Here is a 24756-nt window from a genome sequence, read left to right as displayed (position 1 = left end):
AAATTCTATCATTATCATTACTCATTTTTAACTTCTTTAAATCTAGCAAATCCTCCTCTTAGCTCAGTGCACATTAAATTTCCGCACTCTGAAATGTCCAATATTGTGAAAATAGTATTTCGTGAAGATCATTCTACTTGTTCACCCCCCATACCCGTTGCATGATTCGAAGAAACACATAGCAGGATCGTCCAGCAGGAGGGATTAGCTTTTGTCAGGATCGCCGACGGAAATATAGGAAAAATAGGGGTTCTGATCCTCGATACATTACCCGAAAGTAGGATCTCCGGAATCCCGAGGAGCATGGCATCGGGATCCTCATCATCCTCGTCCCTGCATCGCGGCGGCAGGAAGACGCGGGGAATTCCATTATCCTGGCATATCGCAAAAATAGGACTTCCATATCGGATGAAGACCGCCACCGCCGCCGCCGCCGCCGCCGCCACCGCCGGTGGTGGATACCGGGTGTTAAAGAGCGCTTGCGTGGGCGGCGGAACGTGGAGGGTGTTCGAGGCGTAGGTGCAACCGGCGCCCGAAGACGGCTGTGTGTGGCAGACGGCGACGGGCAGCGCGGCGAGAGCCGAAACCCAGGGGTCATGCAGCCTCACTCGCCGCCGAAGATCTCTCGCGCGCACAACCCGCGCCATCCGCGAGAAGAGGACTAGCGGCTAGCCGACCCCCTGGGGAGACGACAAGACCTGCTCCGCTACAAGTGAGTTTTTTTGTCATTTTTTTTCATTCAAAGAACAAAATTTTCACCTTGTTTTGCAATTTTCTTTCATCTCGTCGTCGCATCCTTCAACGTCCGCAGGCAGGATCGTTCCTTCTTTGATCTCAAGTAATCGAATTATTTATATTTAGTATTAATGTTTCCGACCAAGAATCTCGATCTTTTAGCGCGAGTGGTTAAAATTTAGCGGAACCTAAGTAGAGGATAGAAATAATTCGCTGTATCAGATACCTTTAGTGTTAACAAAAAGACTGCAAGTTTAGCCGAGTGGGTTTCACGATTTAGCAGGACTGTTAATAATTAACTCTCTTGTTCTTGAAAAAATTTGCAAGAAACTTTTTTTGCTGTTTTAAAACAACAAAAAAATCTGTTATTAGGAAACTATTTTTTTTCACCGAGATCGATTTGTAGTAAATTAATTTTTACTGTTTTCTGTAGCAACGTGCTTTTCGAGTCGCACTATCACAAGCATTGTTACGAAAATTGCTAATTCAAATCGTAAATATTGTGCCCCGCAAGGCGAAGAAAATTTTATAGGAAATTAAAAATCGAATTGAAAAAAGGGGGGCCCGTGGAACAGATACTGTTGTTGGAAACAATTTGTGTAGAAGTGTAATAGTTTGTAGGTGCGCTGCACGTACGCCCCTAGTCAGCTACTGAGCTTATCCAATTGGAAATAAATAATTAGCACAGCGGTTGTCCAAAAGTACAAAATCGAGTCAATTTCCGGAAATATTGTCGTACAGTGTTTTCCTGTTTATCACAGCAGTTTTTCAGCGCAAATCTATAACGGGTACGCCGCCGCCGCCAGGTTGGTTCAAAGGTTTTTAAATACTCACACTTGTGTTTTAAGGGTAGATTATATAAATTAGATATTGCAAAGGTGCAATTTTTGCGCGGTTGATTTATTGTAAAAATAAAACGTAAATTTTTCAACCGAAAATTCTGGTAGGAAAGGCGCGTCGCATGAAAACTTGAAGCAAAGGCTACTTCGAAATACATGCGGAAGATGAACCGTGATAATTTCGTAACGTCCTACGAGCGTGTATCACGATCTATGATTACGTCTAAAAATTGCACACGGCTAATTACGACTCGTTACACAGGAAACAGCAAAGAAATATGTATAAAAACTGAAGATGATGTACCCGATTACCACGGAAAAAATATAAATTGATCAACTTGCGAGATACAAACCGGAAGATGGACAAAGAGAAGCATTAATTGGGAGCTAATTGCACATACTCGACCGACTCCTCAATAACGGAGAATTTAAAAACTTGTTTTGTCAAACCTTGGTAGTCCGACACGAGAGTCAATGCATTTACCGCAGCCATGGAAATGAGTTTGTGTATCGTAACAGAAAGCCGTCGCTTATTTTTGGAAAACACAGTGCAAAAGTAGATATTAATGTAGATAACTTTGCACAGGATGCAGTATTGCGTAAAATTTTTTAAGGCACAGCTTAAAATTAAGGTATCTTTGCCTTTTAGAGGCAATTTGGTTCAGTTTAGACCGTTGTTGACCAATCAGTGATAAGATACAAATATTGTACTTGAATTGTTAGTCGCCGCGTCTTAATGAGTTACGCTTGATAAACACGAGATTAGCCTACGAAGGATCGCCGAGGAGGGGTGGGGGAAAGTTGTAGTCAAATTTGGAGAGGCCATTGTATAGCAATCAGAAGATCCGGGAACTAGTTTGGATTGGAACGTCGAGCTGGACTGACGCAAGGAAACGATTAAGTACGGACTTCGTGACTTGTCACAAGTGATCAGATAACAATTGGTCGCGTGTTTACTGCCCATCAAATCGCTTCAGTTACACCTAGTATCGTTCAGCTTGAAATCCAACGGGAATTTATTCTCCGTATCGGTTCTTCTGATCAGACTCATACAGCGTACAAACTTAATAAGCTTTTGAATCAGGATCAATTCACGGATTTAGCACAGCGGGTGAACATTCCTTAACAACCCCTGGTGCCTGGAGATTCTCTCTCTGACTCTCTCTCTCTCTCTCTTTTTCAATTGCGCATTATTCGTTTAAAGTCGGATACGAATCAAATTCGTTACTAGCACGGCAAATCAGTTTTTGAATTTACACTAGCTCTGCTCCGAATGGCGTCTGCGAGGCTTTCTGCGTGAAACCATTTGAAAATAAATATTCAGTATTCATACCGTATTAGTACCGGAAAAAAACTGAAGTGACTTTCTTTACACAAAAACATCGTGATTACTCCAAAATCATTGTTGTCTTTACAATACGAATACACCATTAGAATGCGTTTTCTCAAATTTCAGTCAATCTTACGATCAACCCGAACTCGAAAATCTCAGAGCGGTGTAACCTTCGCCCTTTCCACCCCTGTATCAACGCGCCGAGGATTATGTCGGTACATTGACTGCAGCTGGTCGGTTAGATAAAGAGGTCCGTGCACCTCGAGACATTGCTGTAAGAACAGGGTTGGCATCCTAAATTGAATATCGATCTTGTTTCTTCGTACCAGTATCGGTGCCCGTGCACGCTTTCCTCTCTGAATCGTATATGTATAATATACATGTATGTATATATGTATAATATACATATACGAGTAAACTTATGGGGTGCACATGTCAATGGTATAATTGCGAGATAGCCACTAGGATCCTCATTGTACTTAACGTAATCTTCGAAGCTCGAAGCAACCGGTCTACTAGATTAGAGTCTGAATCCTAGGTTCCATCAAAGCCAAAAGTGATGAACGATCGAAGTTGGTTGGTGCAATCTCTAGCCATTTGAAGCCATGCACCATCGTTCCGCTGGGTCTTTTTGATACGGAATCAGTATTGTCCTGGTATGCGTGCTCGGAGCAAGTGACAGCTGCACAGGCAACTCCGCAGGCTCTTGTTCAAGAGCGATCTCCGCCTGGTCGGATCTTGTTCTGAAGTCCGTTCGCAGAGTCGCTGCACAACTCAGTTAGCCGCCTCGAGGGCGAGCAGCCCGTATATCTGGTCCAAGCTGGCCGAGGCGTGATCTGGGTGGATAACCCTCATTTCCTTGTGTCATAGTCAGCAGAGACCAGGAGGAGCAAAGTTTGCCAGACGATAGGGTGAAAGAGCGAAAAGGCTTCGAGGCTTTGAGCTCAGCTCTGGATTTGAGATGTCAAAGAACACGTCGTTTCACCCTGTCGCCGTATTATTTTGGTAAGGCGTATCAGCGGGATGTTCTGCGACTCGTGTATCACTGTCGTTACAAACTCCACTCACTGACGATTCGTCGATTCGTTTTGTCCGTTAAAAGATTATTACGACTCCTGTTGCCGCTGTTTCTAAGTTCGAATTGAACCTCGGCACCATCCGTGCGTTACTAGACTACGTCCAACGAGCTACTTCTCTTGCACCGTTCCTCCGTAGCTGTGCTTCCAACTCTGTGCACCTAGACTGGGTGATGAGTTTAATGGGGTGATCGGTAACAAAATTACGAAGCAATCTGCATAACCCCATCGTGTACTTTACCTCCATCCCTCGACCAAGAGGCGGTAGGCCTCCTTCTCTATTCCTCGCCAAGTGACTCGCTACGGTGTAATTACCGGCGTTAACAGAGTTACCGTATCCCCGTCAACGGTAACTGAGAACCAGTTTCCTCTGAAGTCAAATATCTCGGGGGAAAAAAGATGTAACGCTGCGGGGTTCAATTATCCAGCACACCGTGCGCGAACCAAACCGTTTCACCTGCTCTCTGAATCTTGAATTAGGTACGGATCGTTTATTCGGGTGAGAAACTGGTAGGGGGTGTAAAAGAGAAACCTACGTGCAATAATAACAACTGCGGAAGCCGTTGAGCAACTATAAATTCATTTGCCGACGATCGGACTGATCGTGAACTCTCGTTTATAGTATAGTCTGCGCGTCGAATCGATAGGATTTTTTTAACTGAACCAGCTTGAATAACAGGTACGATCGTAATGCAATTTCAAGATGAAGTGAAATTTTATTCTCCATTTTAAAAGTGGGTGCGGTGATTATTGTGTATAAATTCCAACATACAACAACACTGTGCAAGACTTGTCGGACACATCAGGATAGATCAACTTTATCCTGTCACACGGATCATGGAGCCTGAGATCGAAACATTTGTCACAACCATGGAAATGCAGGTACGAATTTTATTTGGCGAAAATATGTGAGACATTCTGCACCTTAAGACAAGAATTATTATGGAATATTGAATTTCTTCGTGGTATTTGGCTCGAGATATGCACGATCTGATTTGGGTTTGGATGTTAAGATGGCTGATTTGTGCATACCAGTAGATTATACGTTACAAAATTTCCGATTGTATTTCACTCGTCAAATTCTGGTAGTTGACAGATTGGTACAGCGTTAGATCGTTTGTAGATTCAAGGTAAAAATCAACTCGAAATGTATAATTTTGTTTTGTTTTTTTCTTTTTCATATCTTTCGTAGAAGCAGTCCGAGTCGAGTTCAACTAACGTACAAGTAAAATATCTACGAATTTAAAGTTACGCTTTAATTATTTCTCGAAGAAGCTGAATTTTTCGTCAATCTTGAAAAAATACAAGTTCCTCGCTATACACAATAATTCCACCGTATCTGAATTTTTATTTTTCCAAATTGTCAAAGTCAACTCATGTCGGTCAATTTCGCAGCGTGGCCCAAAGCCAATATTGTCAATTCTGTGACGGGAGATCAATCAACTTCACGTAATACGATCTGTGCGGAGAGTAAAGCGGTAAATTTTCAGATTTCTATATCCTGCGTTTGGGGTGGAAAAAAAGCGAAAAGGAAAAAATAGTTGCAAAAAATACTTTTGTCGAACATTCAGTGGTCCGTTTTCGCCCGACTTTTTTTTCCACCCTCGTCCGTTTCTTCGGCATAAAATATCCAAGTCGAACACTTTCAGAGGTTCTAGGATGGGCGGAAGGGGCGTCGATAAATATACATGTATATAGTATACACGAGGGTGGAAGGCAGTACTGAGAACAATATCTGTAAGGTCCTCCAACCCCCAGTTTCTGCAGGCTGAGTGTTGCCTCCTCGGTATAAGGTAATTGCTGACGTAATTCGTTTAGGGTGCAATATTGCGCGCGACAAAGTGTAGACGAGCCTGTGAGTGCTTTATCAGTATAGCTCACGCGTACATTCATACCTGTGTAGACAGGGAGGCGAAAGAGAGAGAAACGTGGCAGCTAGTGTGACTAGCGAGTTAAATGCAACTAACTTCGTTACAAACCCTCTCAGTTGCTGCTGCATCGCCATTACGCTTCGCGGGCTGGGCTGCTTCCCAAAGCGAATTAGACGCTACATCTTCGCCTTGGAATAAACGCTGCACCCCTGATAACTTTTGATATCGGTGCAACGGATGGAAAGAAAGAAATCTTCGTAAATTTTTTTTTTTTATCGAAAAATGACAGGAAACACTGAGACATGGCATAATATTGGCGGAAGTCGAAAAGGGAAGAACAACTTCGTGGATGAAGGGAAAAGCACTTCGTTGGTCACTCGATTGCGCACAGGTGTAATCGAAATACGATTTTCGCGTGTTCTGAATGCAAATAAAATCCGGACTCGAACTCTCTGGCCTACTTGTTGAGGCTGGAAGCAACAGTTTGCCCTTTAAGCGCTCTCCGGTTCTCCCTCTTTCTCAGCTCGCTCCCTCTCACATTCTCTCGGCCCGTTTCCACCCCGTCTTTTCCAGCCCAGATCCGCCGTTGCGTGCAGGACTTGCAAGTGACCACAAAGAATCTCAGATATGCTTAAGATCGTCTCTTTATGCAGTCGAGGGGTTTGCGGGATCGATTTTCCGCCAAATTTTAAGCTGAAAAACCGTTTGTGACTAATTGGGGTTCATAGGGATGAAGCTTAATTACGTGTACGGATATAGATGTTGCAACCAGACAGAGGAACAGAGGAAAGATAATCCCGGCGGACGAATGTGCCTCAGACACGAGCAGTCAATTAGTTTCATTACCCAAGTTTGCATCCCTCGCGATTGACACTCGCGGAAGTTTCGCGAAGCTACAACTCCAGATAAGGCAAACAAGAGCACTAAGAATTTATGCATCGGACTGATTAGCCATTCACTTGGCTTACGGCCCAATTATCTGCATTATGAGTGACAGCCCTACAGCTTACGTTAGCTTGGCAAAGCTTTTGCCACGATAAGCTTCTGAACACAAATTACAATCTGAAGTTTATACCCAAGCGTTACCTGCATTTCTGTTGAGGCGTTGAATCGCAGATCATAATTTTGAAAATTTCGAAATAATTTAATTTGCAAAGAAGACGGAAGTCGAGTGGAAGCTTTTGATTAATTTCAAAAACATCAAAAAGGTGTACCTAATACCGTAAAAAAAATGTCATTTGTACAGATCTTTCAAAAGCGGAAACCAGTTTATTCGATCTCTCTTTCCCCTCACTTCACGGACTTATCTTTCACACTACAGATTTCAAATTATGCGTCCTGAGAAATTTTTTTTTCTACGCAACCGAGTAAAACATGAACGAATTATTTCTGCGACACGGTGACAAATGCGGTGTGGAGGCAACGCGCCGTGAAAAATACCGGAAACGTTTCTTGGTTAAAGCATTAGAGGAGGCAAAAGATCGGGGAGCTGAAGAAAAATGGCTAGGGTATAAAGTGGTCTTAAATGTGGTCTTAAAAATAGAGCCGCAAGGACGCGGTTCGGTTGAACATTGTCGCGTAGCGAGATTGGCCGCGATTGCCCCACTCAGCGGCAATTTTCTCGTCATTCACAATTCCCGCTTCCTGCACTTTTCTCTGTTTCTTTCACTCTCCAACCCGCCACCATCGAAACTCCCCGAAGCTAGGTGGCGTGGGTCGTACCTACCCACAGCTATTGGAAACAATTTTCCAAGTACTTGAGGTGGTGCTTTATTTTCCGCCAGCGGTTACATATTTTCAAACAATTTTCGTCCTTGCTTAAAAACGAGAACGTCGAAAAAATTTCATTTTTCACAGTTACTAGAAAATCTCTAGTAAAACGCGTATGATCGTTAAAATGACGGTTAAAATACTGTTGGAATCACAAGAGAATAAAATACAATTGTCGGAAATATCTAGTGGAATTAATACTGTAAATACTACAGTTTTTGGTTATTATTATCAAGTCAAATTTATTTAGTAGACGTAACTAAGAACTCTACGTCGATTTATTCTTACAGCAACATCAATTCGTTGCAATAGTGTATAAAATAAATCATAATGAAAAGGAACAGTAACTGTATACATTATAAATTGGCTGGTTACTACGGTATTTTTTAGTTCTAGTAGAAAATGAAAATAAACAAATATCAGATGTGAATAAAACCTGGTTTTAGAATGGTGGAAAAAAAAAACAATTGTATGACGGCTGGTTATGATGTCCATAAGTAGTGAAGTGCGGATTATAACGAAAAACGTGTGTACAAATGCGACAGCAGCAGTGGAGAGAAAACCATGATATCATTATCACGGCCGAAGGTTAATCCAATCGTAAGTCAAGTTCTGCCTGCCACAGAGTTGTTTGATTTGCCGCAAATGGATATAATGCGGTTCTATTACCTACCCGTTGAAAGTTAGACATTTTCGACTTGGGTTGTAACTCAGGCCTGCGGAATAAATGAAAAGTTCAAGCTTCCAGATTGCTTGCTGGGCATAATTTTTTCCTGAAATTTTGCTAAGGCCTTCCCATTGTGTCGTAACACCCTGTCCGATTGTGCAAAAAGCGAGAAGGGAGATGGAAGCAAGGAGGAGTGTGCAGATTGGAGGATTTCTTAAAAACGAAGTTATCGCGCCTTTCCACGCCACCCGAGTTTCCCCATTCATTCGTTTAGCGAAACACAATTAACCGTATTAATTACAGCTTTCATCGTCCCTCCTCTTTTATATTCCCCGTAGCAACTTCGTTACTCAGGAGTAACGTCTAATTCTTATTCCTGAATTGTGATGAGTTGAAAGCTGAGGAACAATGTACCAACAGCTCCGACTGTAATTGTCGCTATAAATAATTCCTCCGTGCAATTCGACAGGCCGTTGCGTTTCTGCTTCATACACATACTTACATTCGCATTATACTCACGTTTGCGTTTTCCACTCTCCCACTACATTAGACTACATCTTCTTCGAATGTTCCCCTGAAATCGTTTCACGGTAATAATGAAAAAAAAAATCAAAAAAGAAAAATTCAAAGTTACGACGAGATCCGTATTGATGCCTCGAAACGAGAACACTGCGGGTATAATAATCAACTCGTTCGCCAGGATGTTCCCTAGGGTGCTGCGGTCCCCTCTTCCTGGCAAAGAATCACGTTCTTAACGGTCCTTTATTCCACCCCACGCTTATCACTGCAGATGCCATCTCATTCGAGGAGTAATTATAAAGTGCTCTCTTATTGTCCTCGGTTCTGCAAGCTTTTGTCGCAGTTGCACCGATGACAAATCAAGACTCGAGTATCAAGATGCGCGAAACACTTTATATATTACATGTATATTCAAATGCGAGTATATAATATACTTGTATTATTTATTAATAGATAGTCAAGAATGTCCCGAGTGTGAAAAATTGTTATAATTAAACCTAATCAACATCATAACTCGCCTGATCGGATAAATATTCGGCAAGAATTTTCTTGCCAATGGCGTCTAGCCAACTCTGGGAAGAATGTTTCGCTGGTAATTTATTATTTTTCAATTTTTTTCCGAGGAGAAGGTGACAAAAAAATTTGACAGGTACCTTACGAGCGTCGAGAACAGCGTACGAAACCGAAAAACCAAGTATCGTAGGTTGACATAAAAACCCGTCGAGTGTTGAACTGCAGTATATATATATACATACACACATAGGTATATTCCTGTATTAATTATTGTACATAATCATATAACAGTGATTCAACGTGACGGTGATGAGCCGGGGGCAGTTGACACTCTGTCACGTGGTGTGCATACGTAGGAAGGGGTGATCTGAAGGAGAGGGTTGAGCGCCGGTTTCCACCAACTTGCTTGCGACTGACAGCCACCGGACTTGGGATGATGAAGTGACCCGCCAATCTGCCAACTCATCGAGAACCTCGTTACGAGAATACATACATCTCCGTGGCTGTACGAGAGAGAGAGAGAGAGAGAGAGAGAGGGCATTATTACGCCGAAGTAGAAAAAAAAAAATGCGGCAGCCGCAGTATAGACGTTCACTAATAGAAAAATCATGTCGCGCGTCAACTGTATAAATTTATTTCAAAACGTGCAACGGGGTCGGAATCAAGAGGGTAGTTTTCTCGTCCTGTAGCAGAACTGGACCAAGCCGTAATCGTAGCCTGTCATCGTCTTTTACTCTTCGTATTTCAGGGGATTTCTTCTTCTCTCGATGTCTTTCGCCGTCTCTTCAACTCTCGAATTTCACCCTTTTGCCGCGACAGAAGCGAGACGGTGTAACAATGAGTGCGCTCTGTTGTCGTGATCGCATCGGGATTGTTAGCCTCAATTAAAACTGTATTTTCACACCAAACGCGGCCGACGTAGGTAGTACTTAGCCAATATTTGCACCTCGACCGTGCAGCGAACGGCTTTGAACAATTTTCAAGAACGCTTTCGTCAAAAAAGCTTCGAGCAATTACCACTCGAGCCAACAAAAATTTAATTAAAATCCCATCCAGACGCCCCATTCCTCTTTTCAACTCTCCCCCTAAGGTCTACCAAGGGTAAATATCGAAGGGTGTTCCACTCCTGCGTTCAACACAATACAGCCAATCTACCGCAAGGTATAGAAAACCACTCCCTGCAAGGTGCTCAAATTATTCTAGTTCAAGTAAACTTTCACTCTACCAGCTAATCGTTTGCCCTTAAATGAATCTCTGGCTCTATTCGTTTCTCGTATATCTCCACGTCAATCTATATTTCAGCTAACATATTGAATGAAAACCGATCGCTTTTGCCTCAAAGCTGTTCATATTTAGTTATGAGAATTCATGCGTGATTTTCATCATTATATAATTATAAATTCTACAAGTATAAAATGATGACATTTTCTTTTAACTTGACATTTCTTCATTGTTATTAATAATTGTATGTCGTATAACTTGACTTATCTATGAAGAAAAATATGCAACAGGATCTTTTCTCAAATTAAGAAGCCGAGAATAAAGAACGGATGCAGCTCCGGGTTGGTTCTTAAGCGTAAGACTTAATTATCTTTATTGAATTCGTTTCTCTTTTTACGCAGGAAGACGGGAGAAGGATGGGTGGCGGAGGATGGCTGGGTGGGTGGTTACAACGATGCAGGGAGTCGCGACGACTCGTCCTGGTGATCGTCGCCATCGCCCTTCTCCTTGACAACATGCTCCTCACCACTGTAGGCAAGTACCTTGATCCGGAGTTTAACATATTTCCATTTATTCGCCCGAAAAAACTAGCCAATCTGATTACTCTCTAGTCCGGTATTAATACCTGTCACGAATAGGTATGCGGAAGTGCGGACTTTAAACGTTCAAAGCAATTCGCACGATTAGCTTACACGGCTGGCACAGCGCCGCAATAATTGCGGTTCGGTCTCAATTCCTCTTTGTCGCAATTCGTTTCGCTACTCGAAGTACTTGAGTATTGTTAGCTCGGATACGGCAGCAGTCGCACCTTGGTCTGCAGGTTAATTGCGCCCCTTTAGACTTTTTCATCGGCACTGCACCCTGTGTGATCTGCCTGGGAAGTTGAAGAGTCGCGATGTCTCTGACAAAAGAGACTGACGACTTCTGGCACGGACTACTTAATTCTGGTAAATTAACCGTTCAGCTGCGCCGCGAACAGTTTTGCTCATTAAAAGTTTCATCAACGATTGTCTCGACTGCTATGAGTCTGTCTATACCTTCGAAATTCGCGCAATGTATCCGAGTGGATTCTTCTACCTGGATAAACACCCTCAATCTCGATATACGAGCTCGACACGAAAGCCTGAAGATTCTGAAAATCATCTCTTTTCGAGTATAATGCTTTGCTGTAATGTACAAGTTTTACGCTTTGACATCGCGTCTTACGATCTCGGGGGTGGGAAATAATCTCAACTTCCAATAAATTTATCTCGTCGGTGAAATGGTCGATTTCAAAGTCTTTAAACTACTGTGCAAGCAGATTGAAAGGATTTTCGAACCGTACCTAGTGAAAACGGCAGGAAGGTTTTTAGCTTGACATATTCTTATACTGGGTCAAGAGTTCACCGGGGGTGGAATTTCCCTTTGTTCTCAAAATAACGCGTGTGCGTATAATGAATGTACATACGTCTGAAACTCTGTCTTTATCCTGCGACCTGGTTCCGCGTATTCATATTTCCTTCGCTTTTGACACCCTGCACAGCGCAACTTGTATTATAACGAGACTTTGTATACGACGATACAGATACAGCGGTATCAATTTTAAACTACACTGCAGTATGTCTAATACCCTTATCACCCGTAAAATACGTTTGCTCTTATAAATCAGTAGCTCGGGAAAGAAATTTCCATCTATACGTGTGCCAGAAGACGTCCCCAATCAAGAATTTTTGAGTAAAAAAATCATTTGGAAGTAATGGGATGGTGAAAAAAAAATTATTATTAAAAAATGATGACAAAATTCTCCAAACAAATGGTTAAGCCTTAGAACTTTTCGTTAAGATGCGATTTTAAACCATGAAATATTAATAAATTAAATATATAGTTTTCTTTTTCGCAATTTGTTATTCAAATAACTCAAAAACTGAAAGATTGCCAACGAGATTCAAAATTGAGTCAATTCTAAGCTACGAAGAGTTGCGTTGATTGAGACCAAAATCATTCAAATCCGTTCATTCGTTCTCGAGCTATCATCGGTCAAAAATTGGTTACATAAACCCAGCGCCCGCCGTAAAATGGTCGGAAGCGATTCTAAAAATCACAGCAAGAATTTCAGAAAATTAGGGAACTCGTGTCGAAGTTATGAAACTTTCAAAATGCAGCTTGCATTCTTATGGGAGAAGAGCTTAATCGATGGCAAAACAATGAGATTTGAATGATATTTACTCACAAACGAACTCCCTGAAATTCATGAAACTTCTGCATCAACTTGGTCTCACAAAAACTAACAACGAAATTTTTTCGGGGATTTTGGCATAATTTTCAGCGAAGGTGTGGAACCCCTTAAATAGTAATCGCGAAACCCGAATAATACGAGGACGGTCGGAGCTCCACGGATGTAGAATAAATCGAATTCAATTACGCAGATCAACCGAGGAAACAGAACAGAAAAAATTGGCAATCATATTAACGAATATTACCGAGAACAATATGAGTATATACATGTATACCAGCTGTGGCGTGGGTTCTTCTACCATAAACTCTCTTAATAACCGTGCGGCCGACCGAGATTCATTGGGATTACGACGGAATCCTCTTCCGGCGGAGAATATTCCCCAAGGAGTGCCTTATACCAACTGCGAATCTTTATTCGAGGAGAGATTGTGCATCTTCTCGAAGAAACGTCGATTTCGAATTCCTGCGGTGCTCTAAAGAAAGTTGTAGGAAATTGTGAAGCGATTTTGAATTTCGAAATTGACCACGTTAAAAAATACCTGCAGGCTCTGACGGGATCCAAGGAAAGTTTGTTGCTCGGAAGAATTCATACGCGAGTGAACGAATAACAATAGCAGCTCCCTTTAAAAATCTCTTCGTTCAGCTCACGTGCCATAGGCGAGACGCGTTTAAGTCCTAAGCAAAACTTTCCATAAAAGCCACAATAAAATTACCATAAAAATGCCGCAGGTGATGCGCGCCGGCCAAAGTAATGAGAGGGAAAGGGAAAGAAGGTTGAAAGTAACGTATTGATTCTCGGTAAGAAGAGAAAAAAAAAGAGGAAGATAAGTACAACAATTTTTTCCCTCTCTTAAGAACGTTCTTACACGAAAACTTCCTCTCCACACTTCCAATCCAGCTGTAAGCACACAGCTCAGTATTTACGGGATCGCTGCTTCTCAGCAATGAATCCAAAATGCCGTTTCTCAGATTCGATTGCCCCTCGGGGCGGTCATTCGTTTGGCCCTCGGTCAACTTGCTTTTCTCAGCCAGCTTTTAACCTCTCGCACCCAGCTTTTCACCGGTATGTTTAATTCATAAGCACTAGAACCAGCTCCCTTTTCCCTGAAACGAGGCAGAAAACATATGGGCCTCGGTCTGTCACGCCATGGCAATCCTGATAAGTGGTCATGCATTTATGGAGTGCCGCTGTATACGCCGCTGGTCCGCTGAGTCTTGCCCAAGAGATGCTGTGGGCATCGGTGCGAATGGGCCGAGCTTCTCGATGTTTTATGGAAGATTTTTTATTCCCCAGCTCTGATTTATAAGCACCCGGCCATGGATCGTCCGCGCGAGTAAAAATCGGCGCTATCGAAATCTCAACACTTAGGACCGTGTGTCAGAATGACGTCATTCTGCAGAAAATTTTTTAAATTCGAGTATCCCTCGGAAATTCGACGTCTTTACGTATCGAAACAGAATTATCCATCGTTGACTAATCTCATAAATCATTTGCCGAAGGTTGCGTGATCGTGAGCAAATTGCACCTCGACTGACCCCCTGAACTCTGATCGGTTTGACTTACAGGGATTTCTAGAGGCTTGCGTGTCACCCCCCAATAAGATATTGATGATCCTTATTTGCCTACATGGGGGGTTTGCGAAGGGGAGAAGGACAGCAACTAAGTACCGCGGAATGTGTGCCTACTATTACGTACATATTGCTGCATGGCTGGTCGGTCATACCCCTAATCACTTATTTATTCCCACTTGTTGCTTCACCGTTAAGGGGACGCACCAAAGCTGCGACCCCGCGGTTCGTGCTGATTCGTGGCACGAGTCGATTTCATACTCACCCACCTACACAAGATAAGAACGGCGATGTTTTCTCGCGTGATAAATACGGACTCTGTAACTACAGTTTCGCTCAACATGAAACTTTGAGAATTTGCCGACGGATTAATAGACATGTGTATAATGATAAATGTCACCGATGCGTCGATGACGAGCAGCTGCAGCAATCGCGTGCGAAACACGTATAATGAAATTGTCGACAGATAACCGAGTCGACAAGTAGGACTTACGAATGGGTATTCGCTGAGCCTAGACGTGAAATGTGGGAGAGAAAAAAAATTTCAAAAAATCCCTTATGGAGGAGCTGGGATTTGAACCCAGGACTTTCAGCATGCGAAGCAGACACTCTACCACTGAGTTACACCCCCGTTGGATATAATATCGGAGAAATGTCTCATTCACACATGGGTAAAAATCACTGTAGATGAAACATTCTTTTATTTATTTTTATTTAATTCGGTGATTCAATTCGGTGATTCAATTCTCTAAGTTTGACGCAATTGCTTTAATGAAGTAATTCTGAAAATACACCTGAAACTACGAATTAGGTAATTGATTTTTCCAACAGGGTTGATGAGTTTATTTTAATAAAAATCACGGGGGAATAATCGGCACGTGTAAAAGCAACGTGCCGAGGGAAAGACGTCAACACGTCAGTTCGTGTAAACTCGATACCCCCCACTTTAGCCCCGTGTAATAAATAGAACGTTGAAGACGCGGCCAGTGTATTGGCGGATGCTGTAAGTCTGGCACACACATGTAAATATCACGGATTGTGAGAGTCCGTGCATCCGCGCAATGTACGCTCATGTATGTAGACGTGTGGCATGTGCGCATATCACACATGTATATTCCCGAGCGATTTCCAGCTACAGGCTTGTTACTGCCGGATTTATTCCGTGCGGAAAACAAATCTTTTCTTGATCTTATCGTAAAGCTTGGCAACAAACAGAGTGATTCGGAGCTCGAAAATTGTCGAACGAAGTCTACAGCGATTCTCCGTCTGCGGTACAGTGTCACCCGTGTATTCAGTCAAATGCGATTTTTCGTTTGTAATTTTTTACTTCGACTCTCGCCTGTTCTAGAGTCGAGAATAATGTTACTCTTAAAGTTTGACCGCGAATAGCGGCAGGGCGTATTTAAAGAAAATCGATCTCTTGTCTTTGGATCGATTGATCTGCATGACGTTGTAAAATTAATATGGTACACTTTCACAGTACCCATAATCCCCGAATTCCTCTACGACATCCGGCACCCGAATGCAACCCTTAGTGAACATCTTGAAGGAGCAACACAGCACACGACAACGACAACGACAACCACACCATCTTCTGCACCAAAATGCCAGTGTTCCAACAACGCATCGAACAATGCTCTAGAGTTTCTGGTCGCAAGCACGACATCTGCAGATATTATGGGTCAGTAGTACTCGCATGTATTTTGTTCGCTCGTTTGCATCAGGTAATATTACGATTACGATGTGCTGAGATGTTTTGGTTTGTAAATTGTAGGTAACATGACTAACGCAACCTCACCCACGGACAGAGAGAACGAACAACGTCACAAGGAACTTCTGGAAGAAACCGTTGCCGTTGGGATGATGTTCGCGTCTAAGGCTTTCGTTCAACTACTTGCAAACCCTATTGTCGGTCCACTTACACACAAGTTAGTATTCACGCTTCAGATCTAATAACATGTCTGAGATCTGCAAGGTGGGGAGATTTCAATGGCTGCAATTCACATTATTATAGCCGAGAAATTCCATTTGGGCATTGTTATGGTTTGCCCATACGGGTTCGAACTATTTTCGACGACATGATTTCAAATTATTCGACTGCTACTCGTATCGTAACAATTATGTAAATCCCGAATGTTATCTTAAAATCGTTGTATCGTTATCTCCTTTCCAGAATCGGATACAGCATCCCAATGTTTACCGGTTTCATCATCATGTTTCTCTCTACTCTGATATTTGCATTCGGACGAAGTTATGGCGTTCTGTTTTTGGCTCGAGCACTCCAGGGCATAGGTTCATCTTGTTCGAGTGTTTCAGGTAAGCCCATCACCACTATGAAGTCAGGGTATAAATTTTTAAGCCGTACAATATAAAATCTACTCGATTAGGAAATGAGAATCGAGGAAAATCACTATCTGATGAGTGATTATTACTCAAATTCAATTTCTACTTCCAATTCCCTATTGTACAGTATCTGGGGCAAAAAACTTGACAAGAACTAAAAGTAACTGCATCGGCCGGGAATCGAACCCGGGCCGCCCGCGTGGCAGGCGAGCATTCTACCACTGAACCACCGATGCTTATACTCAGAGTATCGAGAAATGCAGTCTCGGGGGAATTTTCCTTCACCTGAGTAAGTGAATATAAAAATGAGATCTGCATCGGCCGGGAATCGAACCCGGGCCGCCCGCGTGGCAGGCGAGCATTCTACCACTGAACCACCGATGCTTATACTCAGAGTATCGAGAAATGCAGTCTCGGGGGAATTTTCCTTCACCTGAGTAAGTGAGTATAAAAATGTGATCTGCATCGGCCGGGAATCGAACCCGGGCCGCCCGCGTGGCAGGCGAGCATTCTACCACTGAACCACCGATGCTGATACTCAGAGCATCGAGAAATGCAGTCAACCGGGAATTTTCCTTCACCTGAGTAAGTGAGTATAAAAATGTGATATGCATCGGCCGGGAATCGAACCCGGGCCGCCCGCGTGGCAGGCGAGCATTCTACCACTGAACCACCGATGCTTATACTCAGAGTATCGAGAAATGCAGTCTCGGGGGAATTTTCCTTCACCTGAGTAAGTGAGTATAAAAATGTGATCTGCATCGGCCGGGAATCGAACCCGGGCCGCCCGCGTGGCAGGCGAGCATTCTACCACTGAACCACCGATGCTGATACTCAGAGCATCGAGAAATGCAGTCAACCGGGAATTTTCCTTCACCTGAGTAAGTGAGTATAAAAATGTGATATGCATCGGCCGGGAATCGAACCCGGGCCGCCCGCGTGGCAGGCGAGCATTCTACCACTGAACCACCGATGCTTATACTCAGAGTATCGAGAAATGCAGTCTCGGGGGAATTTTCCTTCACCTGAGTAAGTGAGTATAAAAATGTGATCTGCATCGGCCGGGAATCGAACCCGGGCCGCCCGCGTGGCAGGCGAGCATTCTACCACTGAACCACCGATGCTGATACTCAGAGCATCGAGAAATGCAGTCAACCGGGAATTTTCCTTCACCTGAGTAAGTGAGTATAAAAATGTGATATGCATCGGCCGGGAATCGAACCCGGGCCGCCCGCGTGGCAGGCGAGCATTCTACCACTGAACCACCGATGCTTATACTCAGAGTATCGAGAAATGCAGTCTCGGGGGAATTTTCCTTCACCTGAGTAAGTGAGTATAAAAATGTGATCTGCATCGGCCGGGAATCGAACCCGGGCCGCCCGCGTGGCAGGCGAGCATTCTACCACTGAACCACCGATGCTGATATCCGTTTTGCCAGATAACAGGATCATCCAATTTCTGCGAGTTCCAACGACGTCAAGAATCTGAAATAACAATGGGCTCATTCTTTAATTCCAGGTATGGGCATGTTGGCTGAAAGATACCAAGATGACAAAGAGCGGGGAAACGCAATGGGCATAGCTCTAGGGGGTCTCGCCCTCGGAGTACTGATCGGTCCACCCTTCGGCGGCGTGATGTACGAATTTGTCGGAAAGTCTGCCCCGTTTCTTGTCCTCTCTGCACTGGCCCTTGGCGACGGTTGTGAGTTGTGAATCAATTCATAAATTAACACACGACCAATTTTGTGTGAATTTCATCTTTTGACTATGGTGTTGTAATGTAATAATTATTGTATAACTCACATTCATCGAGATTTGATCAGTGTTGCAGCTCCTTATGCTGCAACCATCGGTCGTCTACACCGAGGCCGATCCACCGTCCCTCAAAGCCCTCGTCACGGACCCTTACATCATCATCGCAGCAGGTGGGTTCTTCAAAGTTTATGAGTTAATCGAATGTATAGAATTTGTAAAACTTTTGTATCGCAATGCCCTTTTTCTTCGCTCTCTATTCGCATAATTCACGCACAAAGGATTTATGGCATTAGGCTCATCCATAGACGCAGTGCAAGTTTACCCAGACGTACAAAATAGGCAATTTCGAAAATCTCTAATTCCAAACCGATACAGCAATCTATTCGCGAATTCCAGGTGCAATCACATTCGCGAACATGGGTATTGCCATGCTAGAGCCGAGTCTACCGATATGGATGATGGACACGATGGGAGCGAGTCGTTGGAAGCAAGGCGCAACCTTTCTTCCTGCCAGCATAAGTTATCTAATTGGAACTAATCTCTTTGGACCTCTAGCGCACAAAATGGGCAGGCACGTATTTACCTTGACTTTATTATCTATCAATATTATTGAATTCAATTTGCAGTTTAAGGCCGATAAAGTAGGAGATAAATCAATCATTTCAAGCGCGGTCATCAAGAGCCCGGATAGCTCAGTCGGTAGAGCATCAGACTTTTAATCTGAGGGTCCAGGGTTCAAGTCCCTGTTCGGGCGGTAATTTTTTTTCTCTTTTTCTTTTTCGTTATTACTTACTGGATTCCATTATTTTCATCAAGTCATTCGTCGACTAATTTATGTGTAAAATTCATCTAGTTATTGTACGTGAAATTTGTAAAATCTATACGTTTATTATATTGTTTATAATTCAATAAGTTTCATCCAGAATCGTTTATAAGAATTCAAAATCAGTGATTAAGAAAGCCTGAGAGCCTGAAAGCAGATTTTCGTTAAAAAAAAAACAAACACTTTCAGACTGTTCAAAATTTTCAACTATACTTTCGACATGTGTTCTTTAAACTCTGAAACTGTGCAATTCATTTATTTCTGCGAACCACGAGAGTTAATCATCTCAGGTATGACTAATTGTAAACGGTATTCTTGCATCTTTTTATTTCGACCGTTTGTTATTTCAGATGGCTAGCCTCAATGATCGGACTCGTTGTTATCGGAGTGTGTTTGATGTGCGTAAGTAAATATCTAAACAGTCTCCAAACGTACTTGGCAATAACGAAATGCACGTTAATAAAGAAAGGCCGGGAAACAATCGCGATTTTGTTTGACGTCAAGATTTTTATCATATTTTCCGCAGATCCCATTAGCCACGAAAATTGATCATCTGATAGTGCCAAATGCGGGCTTAGGATTCGCTATTGGAATGGTTGACAGCTCGATGATGCCGGAACTTGGCTACCTCGTTGACATCCGGCACTCAGCCGTTTATGGGAGCGTTTACGCTATTGGCGACGTCGCATTTTGCTTGGGATTTGCTATCGGTGAGTGAATTTTAAGTTCTTTCTTTATTACACATTGTAGATTTTAATTGACAGTTTAAATTTACATGTAAGCATCGGTGGTTCAGTGGTAGAATGCTCGCCTGCCACGCGGGCGGCCCGGGTTCGATTCCCGGCCGATGCAATTATTTTTACCCGGAGGATTTTTTTTATAATCATTATAACAATTCATCCGTTTGACGTCTATTTTAAACCCAAAACTTGCGCAAATTATACAAGTAAAGACAAATTGTTGGAAATCTTGATTTCGAACATTTCATTTTTTGTTATTGATGTTCGCATGTTTAAAATTTCGATATATCGGCTATTCCATATATTCATCCTTCCAAGTTTCAACCCCCACCTCGAGTTTAAACATTTTTTTTCCAACTTTTTATGAATATTTACGTAAAAAGTCAACATTATTACCTCGAATAATTTCCATTTATCGATTAATAACATTAGTATTGAATTTAAAGATATCCATATTTTGCGATATGCCAAGTTGTGCTGTCACGGTTCATTTCCGATAATGTAACATTTTTATACATTCGTTGAACGCCAACGTTCAACTCCTCTGGTAGCCGTGATCGTCTAGTGGTTAGGACCCTACGTTGTGGCCGTAGTAACCCAGGTTCGAATCCTGGTCACGGCAATGTGCACATCACATTGTCACGGCAGAGGTTAATTTTTTTTTTTTTTTTTCTGATTCTTACAATTCATTATTAGTTTTTCACTTTTTATTTCATTTCCAATTTTTGTTTATCCAATATTATTAATTTTCCAGGGCCGGCATTGAGCGGGACGTTAGTAAACACGATAGGATTCGAATGGATGCTGTTCGGTATTGCTATATTGAATTTCTTGTATGCTCCTCTCATGTACTTCCTGCGAGCACCGCCGACGAAAGAAGAAAAGAAGGTAACTTTATATTATTTCATTATTCATTACTATTAGTAAACCCTTAATTTTACGAATTTACTTCCGAAAATGCATGATTTTTTTTTCACACATTTTATGTTTACCTTCAATTTTATTTACAGTGTTGGTTTGTCAGTTGGATTTTAAGTTGCTTCAGTTAATGCAACTACATTTTCACTGAGTTTATCGTATTAGTTTATACGCGACATCGTTTTTATGAAGGAAATCAGAAAGTGACGATAATAATGGAGCGGACGACGGAATCTAATGTACATATTTTTATTCCCTTATTTTTAATGATGCAATATACCGAGGCAGTTGACGTCATTATATTTTACGTATTTTATTTACACTCATCATTATAAACATGCGAGTTTCTGTACGATAATAAAATGCTTCTGATTATTATTTCCGTTTGATTTAATTTCTTTTTCATTTTCACGTATCTTATCTTCAGGTCAGTACGTGTGATTATAATTATCTGTTGTTTTTTTTCTATTGCCAACTACTGGTCTTTAAGTAAGGCCAATTGATGGTGCTAATTAGAATGAAAATAAATTACTCGCTTTTTTCTTGCAGTCTTTAATTATTGGTGAAAAATCTTCCGTACGATACGTAACTTACCAAAACGAAGAGGATGGCGAACAGTAGGTTAGTAAAGAATTATTACACGAGTATTGATCTTGGAGTATTAAGAAACCGGCCTCGATCGATTCGACTTGACTGTTATAATTATTTCGTACACATCAAGGATGATTTACCGCGCGTTTAATTTACATGGAACGAATATAGGTACGTTGCAAAATTTAAGAAATTAGCCATTTTTTTTTCACTCGATTCGTTTCGTTTGATTTTCATTTCGATGTCTGATTCGAAAAGAGATTCTATACGCTTTCTCAGCATCAAATTATACCTTCGTATTTATACATAATTGATAATAAGGGTATACATTATATGCAGTTTCAACAATCCAAATATATTAGTTGTACTAATATAGAGCTGTAGTTGATTAGATACTTAAGTAGCGAAAATATTCGGGTTAGAATAGCTGTAGACTATGATAATGTGTTTAATAGTGTAAGTAAAAGATGCAAAAGAAAAACGGTGCAATATATACAAGGCATTATACTCCACGCACGGTTTACTAAATTTTAAGAGAGATGACATTAAAATTTTAAATGACACGATCACGATATACTTGTATTAAAGCATACATGAGATACATAAATTAGTAGCAATTTATCGTAGAGGAAGCTTCTCGTAAACATAGATTACATATGCATGGGGTAAAAACATATATCGCTGTATATCGTTACGATTTAGAGGGTACATATGGTGAATGAAAGGAAAACAAGGATTTGAAACTCAAATGTTGAAAACCTCAAGAGAGAAAAGAAAAAAAAAATTACAAAATATTGAAATACCAAAAAAAGGATAACATATATTATGCAGTAGTTGAGTAATAATCGTTGTTGTGATTCAAAATTACAATATATATTACCATAATTAAAAATCAGGACGGCAAACATGAAATGGACGTAACCACAAGCAACATTTATTTATATGCCGGCACAAATCCTTATGTCTGCTAATTATTTACGAGGGGAATGTTTTTCGTTTATTCAAAATTTGCAAAAGTCGAAGAGGGACCACCCAGCGTGGATTCCTTGAATGGCTGCAAGGAAACCGGGCGAAATATAAGCAGCTGGGTATTATGAAGAGTCCTCGAAATACTACGGCTACCAAATCGTTTGTGTAATTGGTATGAAAGTCAAAATGAGAAAGACAAAATTGAAAAATACAACCCTCTAAATGATTGGCAACGAATTTTGGATTCGCAAGTGCTTCGGAAGCAGGAAATTATTATAGATAGGGAGGAAGTTATTTTTGTCCTTTGTTCAACCGCACAGTGTGACAAAAAGGCTCGACGAATTTTCCAATATTTCGAGTTTTACGGATGAAGAAGCAATACACATGTATTTGCGGCGCAAACTGTCGCGATTTTAAGTGCCAGCTCGACGAGTTGTTGGAGAGAAAAGATTGCAGGTCTCGGATAAAACGCAGTAGTTATGGCTCCGTAGAACGTTCGTAGAAGCAATACATCATATTATACGTAATACTATATAATACATGAGTATTCGGTAGCTAGTACATATATATGTATATATGTGTATAATTTATAAAAATTATGGTCTCTGTTCAATGTCTGTTCTGTATTTGAGTCATTGAACTTGAATACGATGCAAGACTTACCGCAGTATTTAATTAATTAATTAATTAGATTGCGTTATTACGACCAAGAAGAAAAATCATTGTTTCGCATATACAATCGCAGAAAAATTTGTGTCGAGATCCTAAGCTACTACAAGTACCAGTTGCATGCGTTATACCTATATTAAATATAATATATATATATATACATGTGTGTATTCGTTGAACGTACAGATTTAGGAATATAAAGTTGTCTATATCTACGACAAATACTGCATCTATGATAATATACTCGTATGTCATAGATATACATGACATACATATATATATATGTGTATGATCGTTCGGTGTGTTATAAAAATACTTTTAGTGCACAACCGCATGCGGAGACACAATTTAGCTGCACCACGTATAACGGATATTTAAATATTTGTCTATGTGTATCTACATAATATTATATACAGGTATATATTCCACGTATAATGAGAATCAAATTATCGTGAATCTGTGTCTACGAGCTTAATATATCTGTGCAAATCTCGAGTATAACGAAAAGTTATTATGCGTGTTTAAAGAATTTTTCGTGTTGTATAGTCACCAGGAGCCAGTCGGAACGATTAGACAAAGAATTACGACACCGGAAACGATCGGCTGGTACACACATCCGCGTTTGCGCTGCATTCGTTTGGAAAATCAAACGGGGCCGATTTTCGGCTACTCCCAAGTACGATAACGCGAGTCAATTTAGTTCGAAATTTCGTCGAGCCTGGTCTGATCACGGAAGAAATTTGCACGCTTTAAAAATCCATAATAGCGAGTTATTCGCACAGCTGGCATAATGAGCTTGGCTCGGCTCGGAGCGGCTGTTTATTGTATAATTATACCCCGAGGTGATGATATATTCATAGTAAAGATACTGTGTAGATCGTCTACGTATGTATATTTTATCAAATTAGTCATACTATATTTTTGATGATATATTATATGATCAGATCACTGCTGCTGAGATACCTTTAGAAATGTTCTTATCTAAGTATATTCTTCTCTTTCTTCTTTCATTTCCTATTTTCTACAATTCTTTTCTATGTGTATAGACGTTGATAAATTATAATTTTTGACTAGATGTTTCATCGATATGTATAGTGTATTTTCATTAGTACAATATCCATTTTGATCGAAAAGAATTATGCAAAAATTGCGTTTTCACGGAATTCTTTTAATAATTATTTTTGCATATTATTGCTACGTTGCAAATGCTTCTTTTATTAAACACATATACGTTTATCATTCATTGCTATCTAACGGAAAAGAAGAAATTATATCATCCCGTAAAGTGAATTATATATTATACTGATGCGGCAATAAATTAATATGTTGCCATCGCTAAATATTCGAATTGCCGATGCAATCAAATGGTATAAGGCCCTGTATAGAAAGACGAGTTGTAGTGGGCAGTTGAAAAGACAACGAACGTATATACCTATATGTATAACCCTATACTATGATTTTTAGTGTAACCTGATTGTATATGCGTGCTAAATCGTTGTATTAGTCTGAAAAATAATGTCCTTCATGTGCAGCAGTAGCCAGCGTTATATTCATTTTTGATTAATAAGGGTTCAAGAGAAGTAAATAAAAAATTAAGGGATCAAGTAACAAATTTTTGGAGT

At 41.1% G+C, this 24756-nt stretch overlaps 1 protein-coding gene and 13 non-coding genes across 16 annotated transcripts; 4 read left to right on the top strand and 10 right to left on the bottom strand.

Moving 5' to 3' along the window:
* Nucleotides 1-550: 550 nt before the first annotated feature.
* LOC124413100 (synaptic vesicular amine transporter) lies at nucleotides 551-24711 on the top strand. 3 transcript variants are annotated; one of them, XM_046893460.1, is made up of 12 exons: nucleotides 551-708; nucleotides 10946-11078; nucleotides 15808-16008; nucleotides 16102-16255; nucleotides 16501-16643; nucleotides 18189-18371; nucleotides 18493-18594; nucleotides 18821-18995; nucleotides 19598-19649; nucleotides 19774-19957; nucleotides 20742-20875; nucleotides 21455-24711. In XM_046893460.1, the coding sequence occupies exons 2-12, from the start codon at nucleotides 10961-10963 to the stop codon at nucleotides 21524-21526; spliced, it is 1518 nt and encodes a 505-aa protein (XP_046749416.1). In that variant the 5' UTR covers nucleotides 551-708; nucleotides 10946-10960; the 3' UTR covers nucleotides 21527-24711. The 3 variants fall into 3 exon arrangements, with proteins under 3 accessions (XP_046749416.1, XP_046749417.1, XP_046749415.1); XM_046893461.1 differs by having other exon boundaries at nucleotides 551-712; XM_046893459.1 differs by lacking the exon at nucleotides 551-708 and adding an exon at nucleotides 4803-4865.
* Nucleotides 14887-14958, bottom strand: Trnaa-cgc. The gene has a single exon. It is a non-coding gene; the product is annotated as a tRNA-Ala (tRNA).
* On the bottom strand, nucleotides 16836-16906 carry Trnag-gcc. Its single transcript has one exon. It is a non-coding gene; the product is annotated as a tRNA-Gly (tRNA).
* Nucleotides 16984-17054, bottom strand: Trnag-gcc. The gene has a single exon. It is a non-coding gene; the product is annotated as a tRNA-Gly (tRNA).
* On the bottom strand, nucleotides 17132-17202 carry Trnag-gcc. Its single transcript has one exon. It is a non-coding gene; the product is annotated as a tRNA-Gly (tRNA).
* On the bottom strand, nucleotides 17280-17350 carry Trnag-gcc. Its single transcript has one exon. It is a non-coding gene; the product is annotated as a tRNA-Gly (tRNA).
* On the bottom strand, nucleotides 17428-17498 carry Trnag-gcc. The gene has a single exon. It is a non-coding gene; the product is annotated as a tRNA-Gly (tRNA).
* On the bottom strand, nucleotides 17576-17646 carry Trnag-gcc. The gene has a single exon. It is a non-coding gene; the product is annotated as a tRNA-Gly (tRNA).
* Nucleotides 17724-17794, bottom strand: Trnag-gcc. Its single transcript has one exon. It is a non-coding gene; the product is annotated as a tRNA-Gly (tRNA).
* Trnag-gcc lies at nucleotides 17872-17942 on the bottom strand. Its single transcript has one exon. It is a non-coding gene; the product is annotated as a tRNA-Gly (tRNA).
* Nucleotides 18020-18090, bottom strand: Trnag-gcc. The gene has a single exon. It is a non-coding gene; the product is annotated as a tRNA-Gly (tRNA).
* Trnak-uuu lies at nucleotides 19106-19178 on the top strand. The gene has a single exon. It is a non-coding gene; the product is annotated as a tRNA-Lys (tRNA).
* On the top strand, nucleotides 20029-20099 carry Trnag-gcc. The gene has a single exon. It is a non-coding gene; the product is annotated as a tRNA-Gly (tRNA).
* Trnah-gug lies at nucleotides 20538-20609 on the top strand. The gene has a single exon. It is a non-coding gene; the product is annotated as a tRNA-His (tRNA).
* Nucleotides 24712-24756: the final 45 nt, after the last annotated feature.

Source organism: Diprion similis, chromosome 12, assembly GCF_021155765.1.
Source record: "Diprion similis isolate iyDipSimi1 chromosome 12, iyDipSimi1.1, whole genome shotgun sequence".
Lineage (NCBI taxonomy): Eukaryota > Metazoa > Arthropoda > Insecta > Hymenoptera > Diprionidae > Diprion > Diprion similis.
The sequence above is the reverse complement of the archived record's forward strand: the minus strand, read 5'-3'. Positions and strand labels throughout refer to the sequence as shown.

What these genes read in the sequence shown, in the direction of transcription:
- LOC124413100 (XM_046893459.1), top strand. Translation starts at nt 4,821, where the DNA reads ATGGAGCCTGAGATCGAAACATTTGTCACAACCATGGAAATGCAG. An exon ending in TCACAACCATGGAAATGCAG is followed by an intron (nt 4,866 to 10,945) that starts GTACGAATTTTA and finishes CTTTTTACGCAG; the next exon opens with GAAGACGGGAGAAGGATGGG. An exon ending in TCGGAGTGTGTTTGATGTGC is followed by an intron (nt 19,650 to 19,773) that starts GTAAGTAAATAT and finishes TATTTTCCGCAG; the next exon opens with ATCCCATTAGCCACGAAAAT.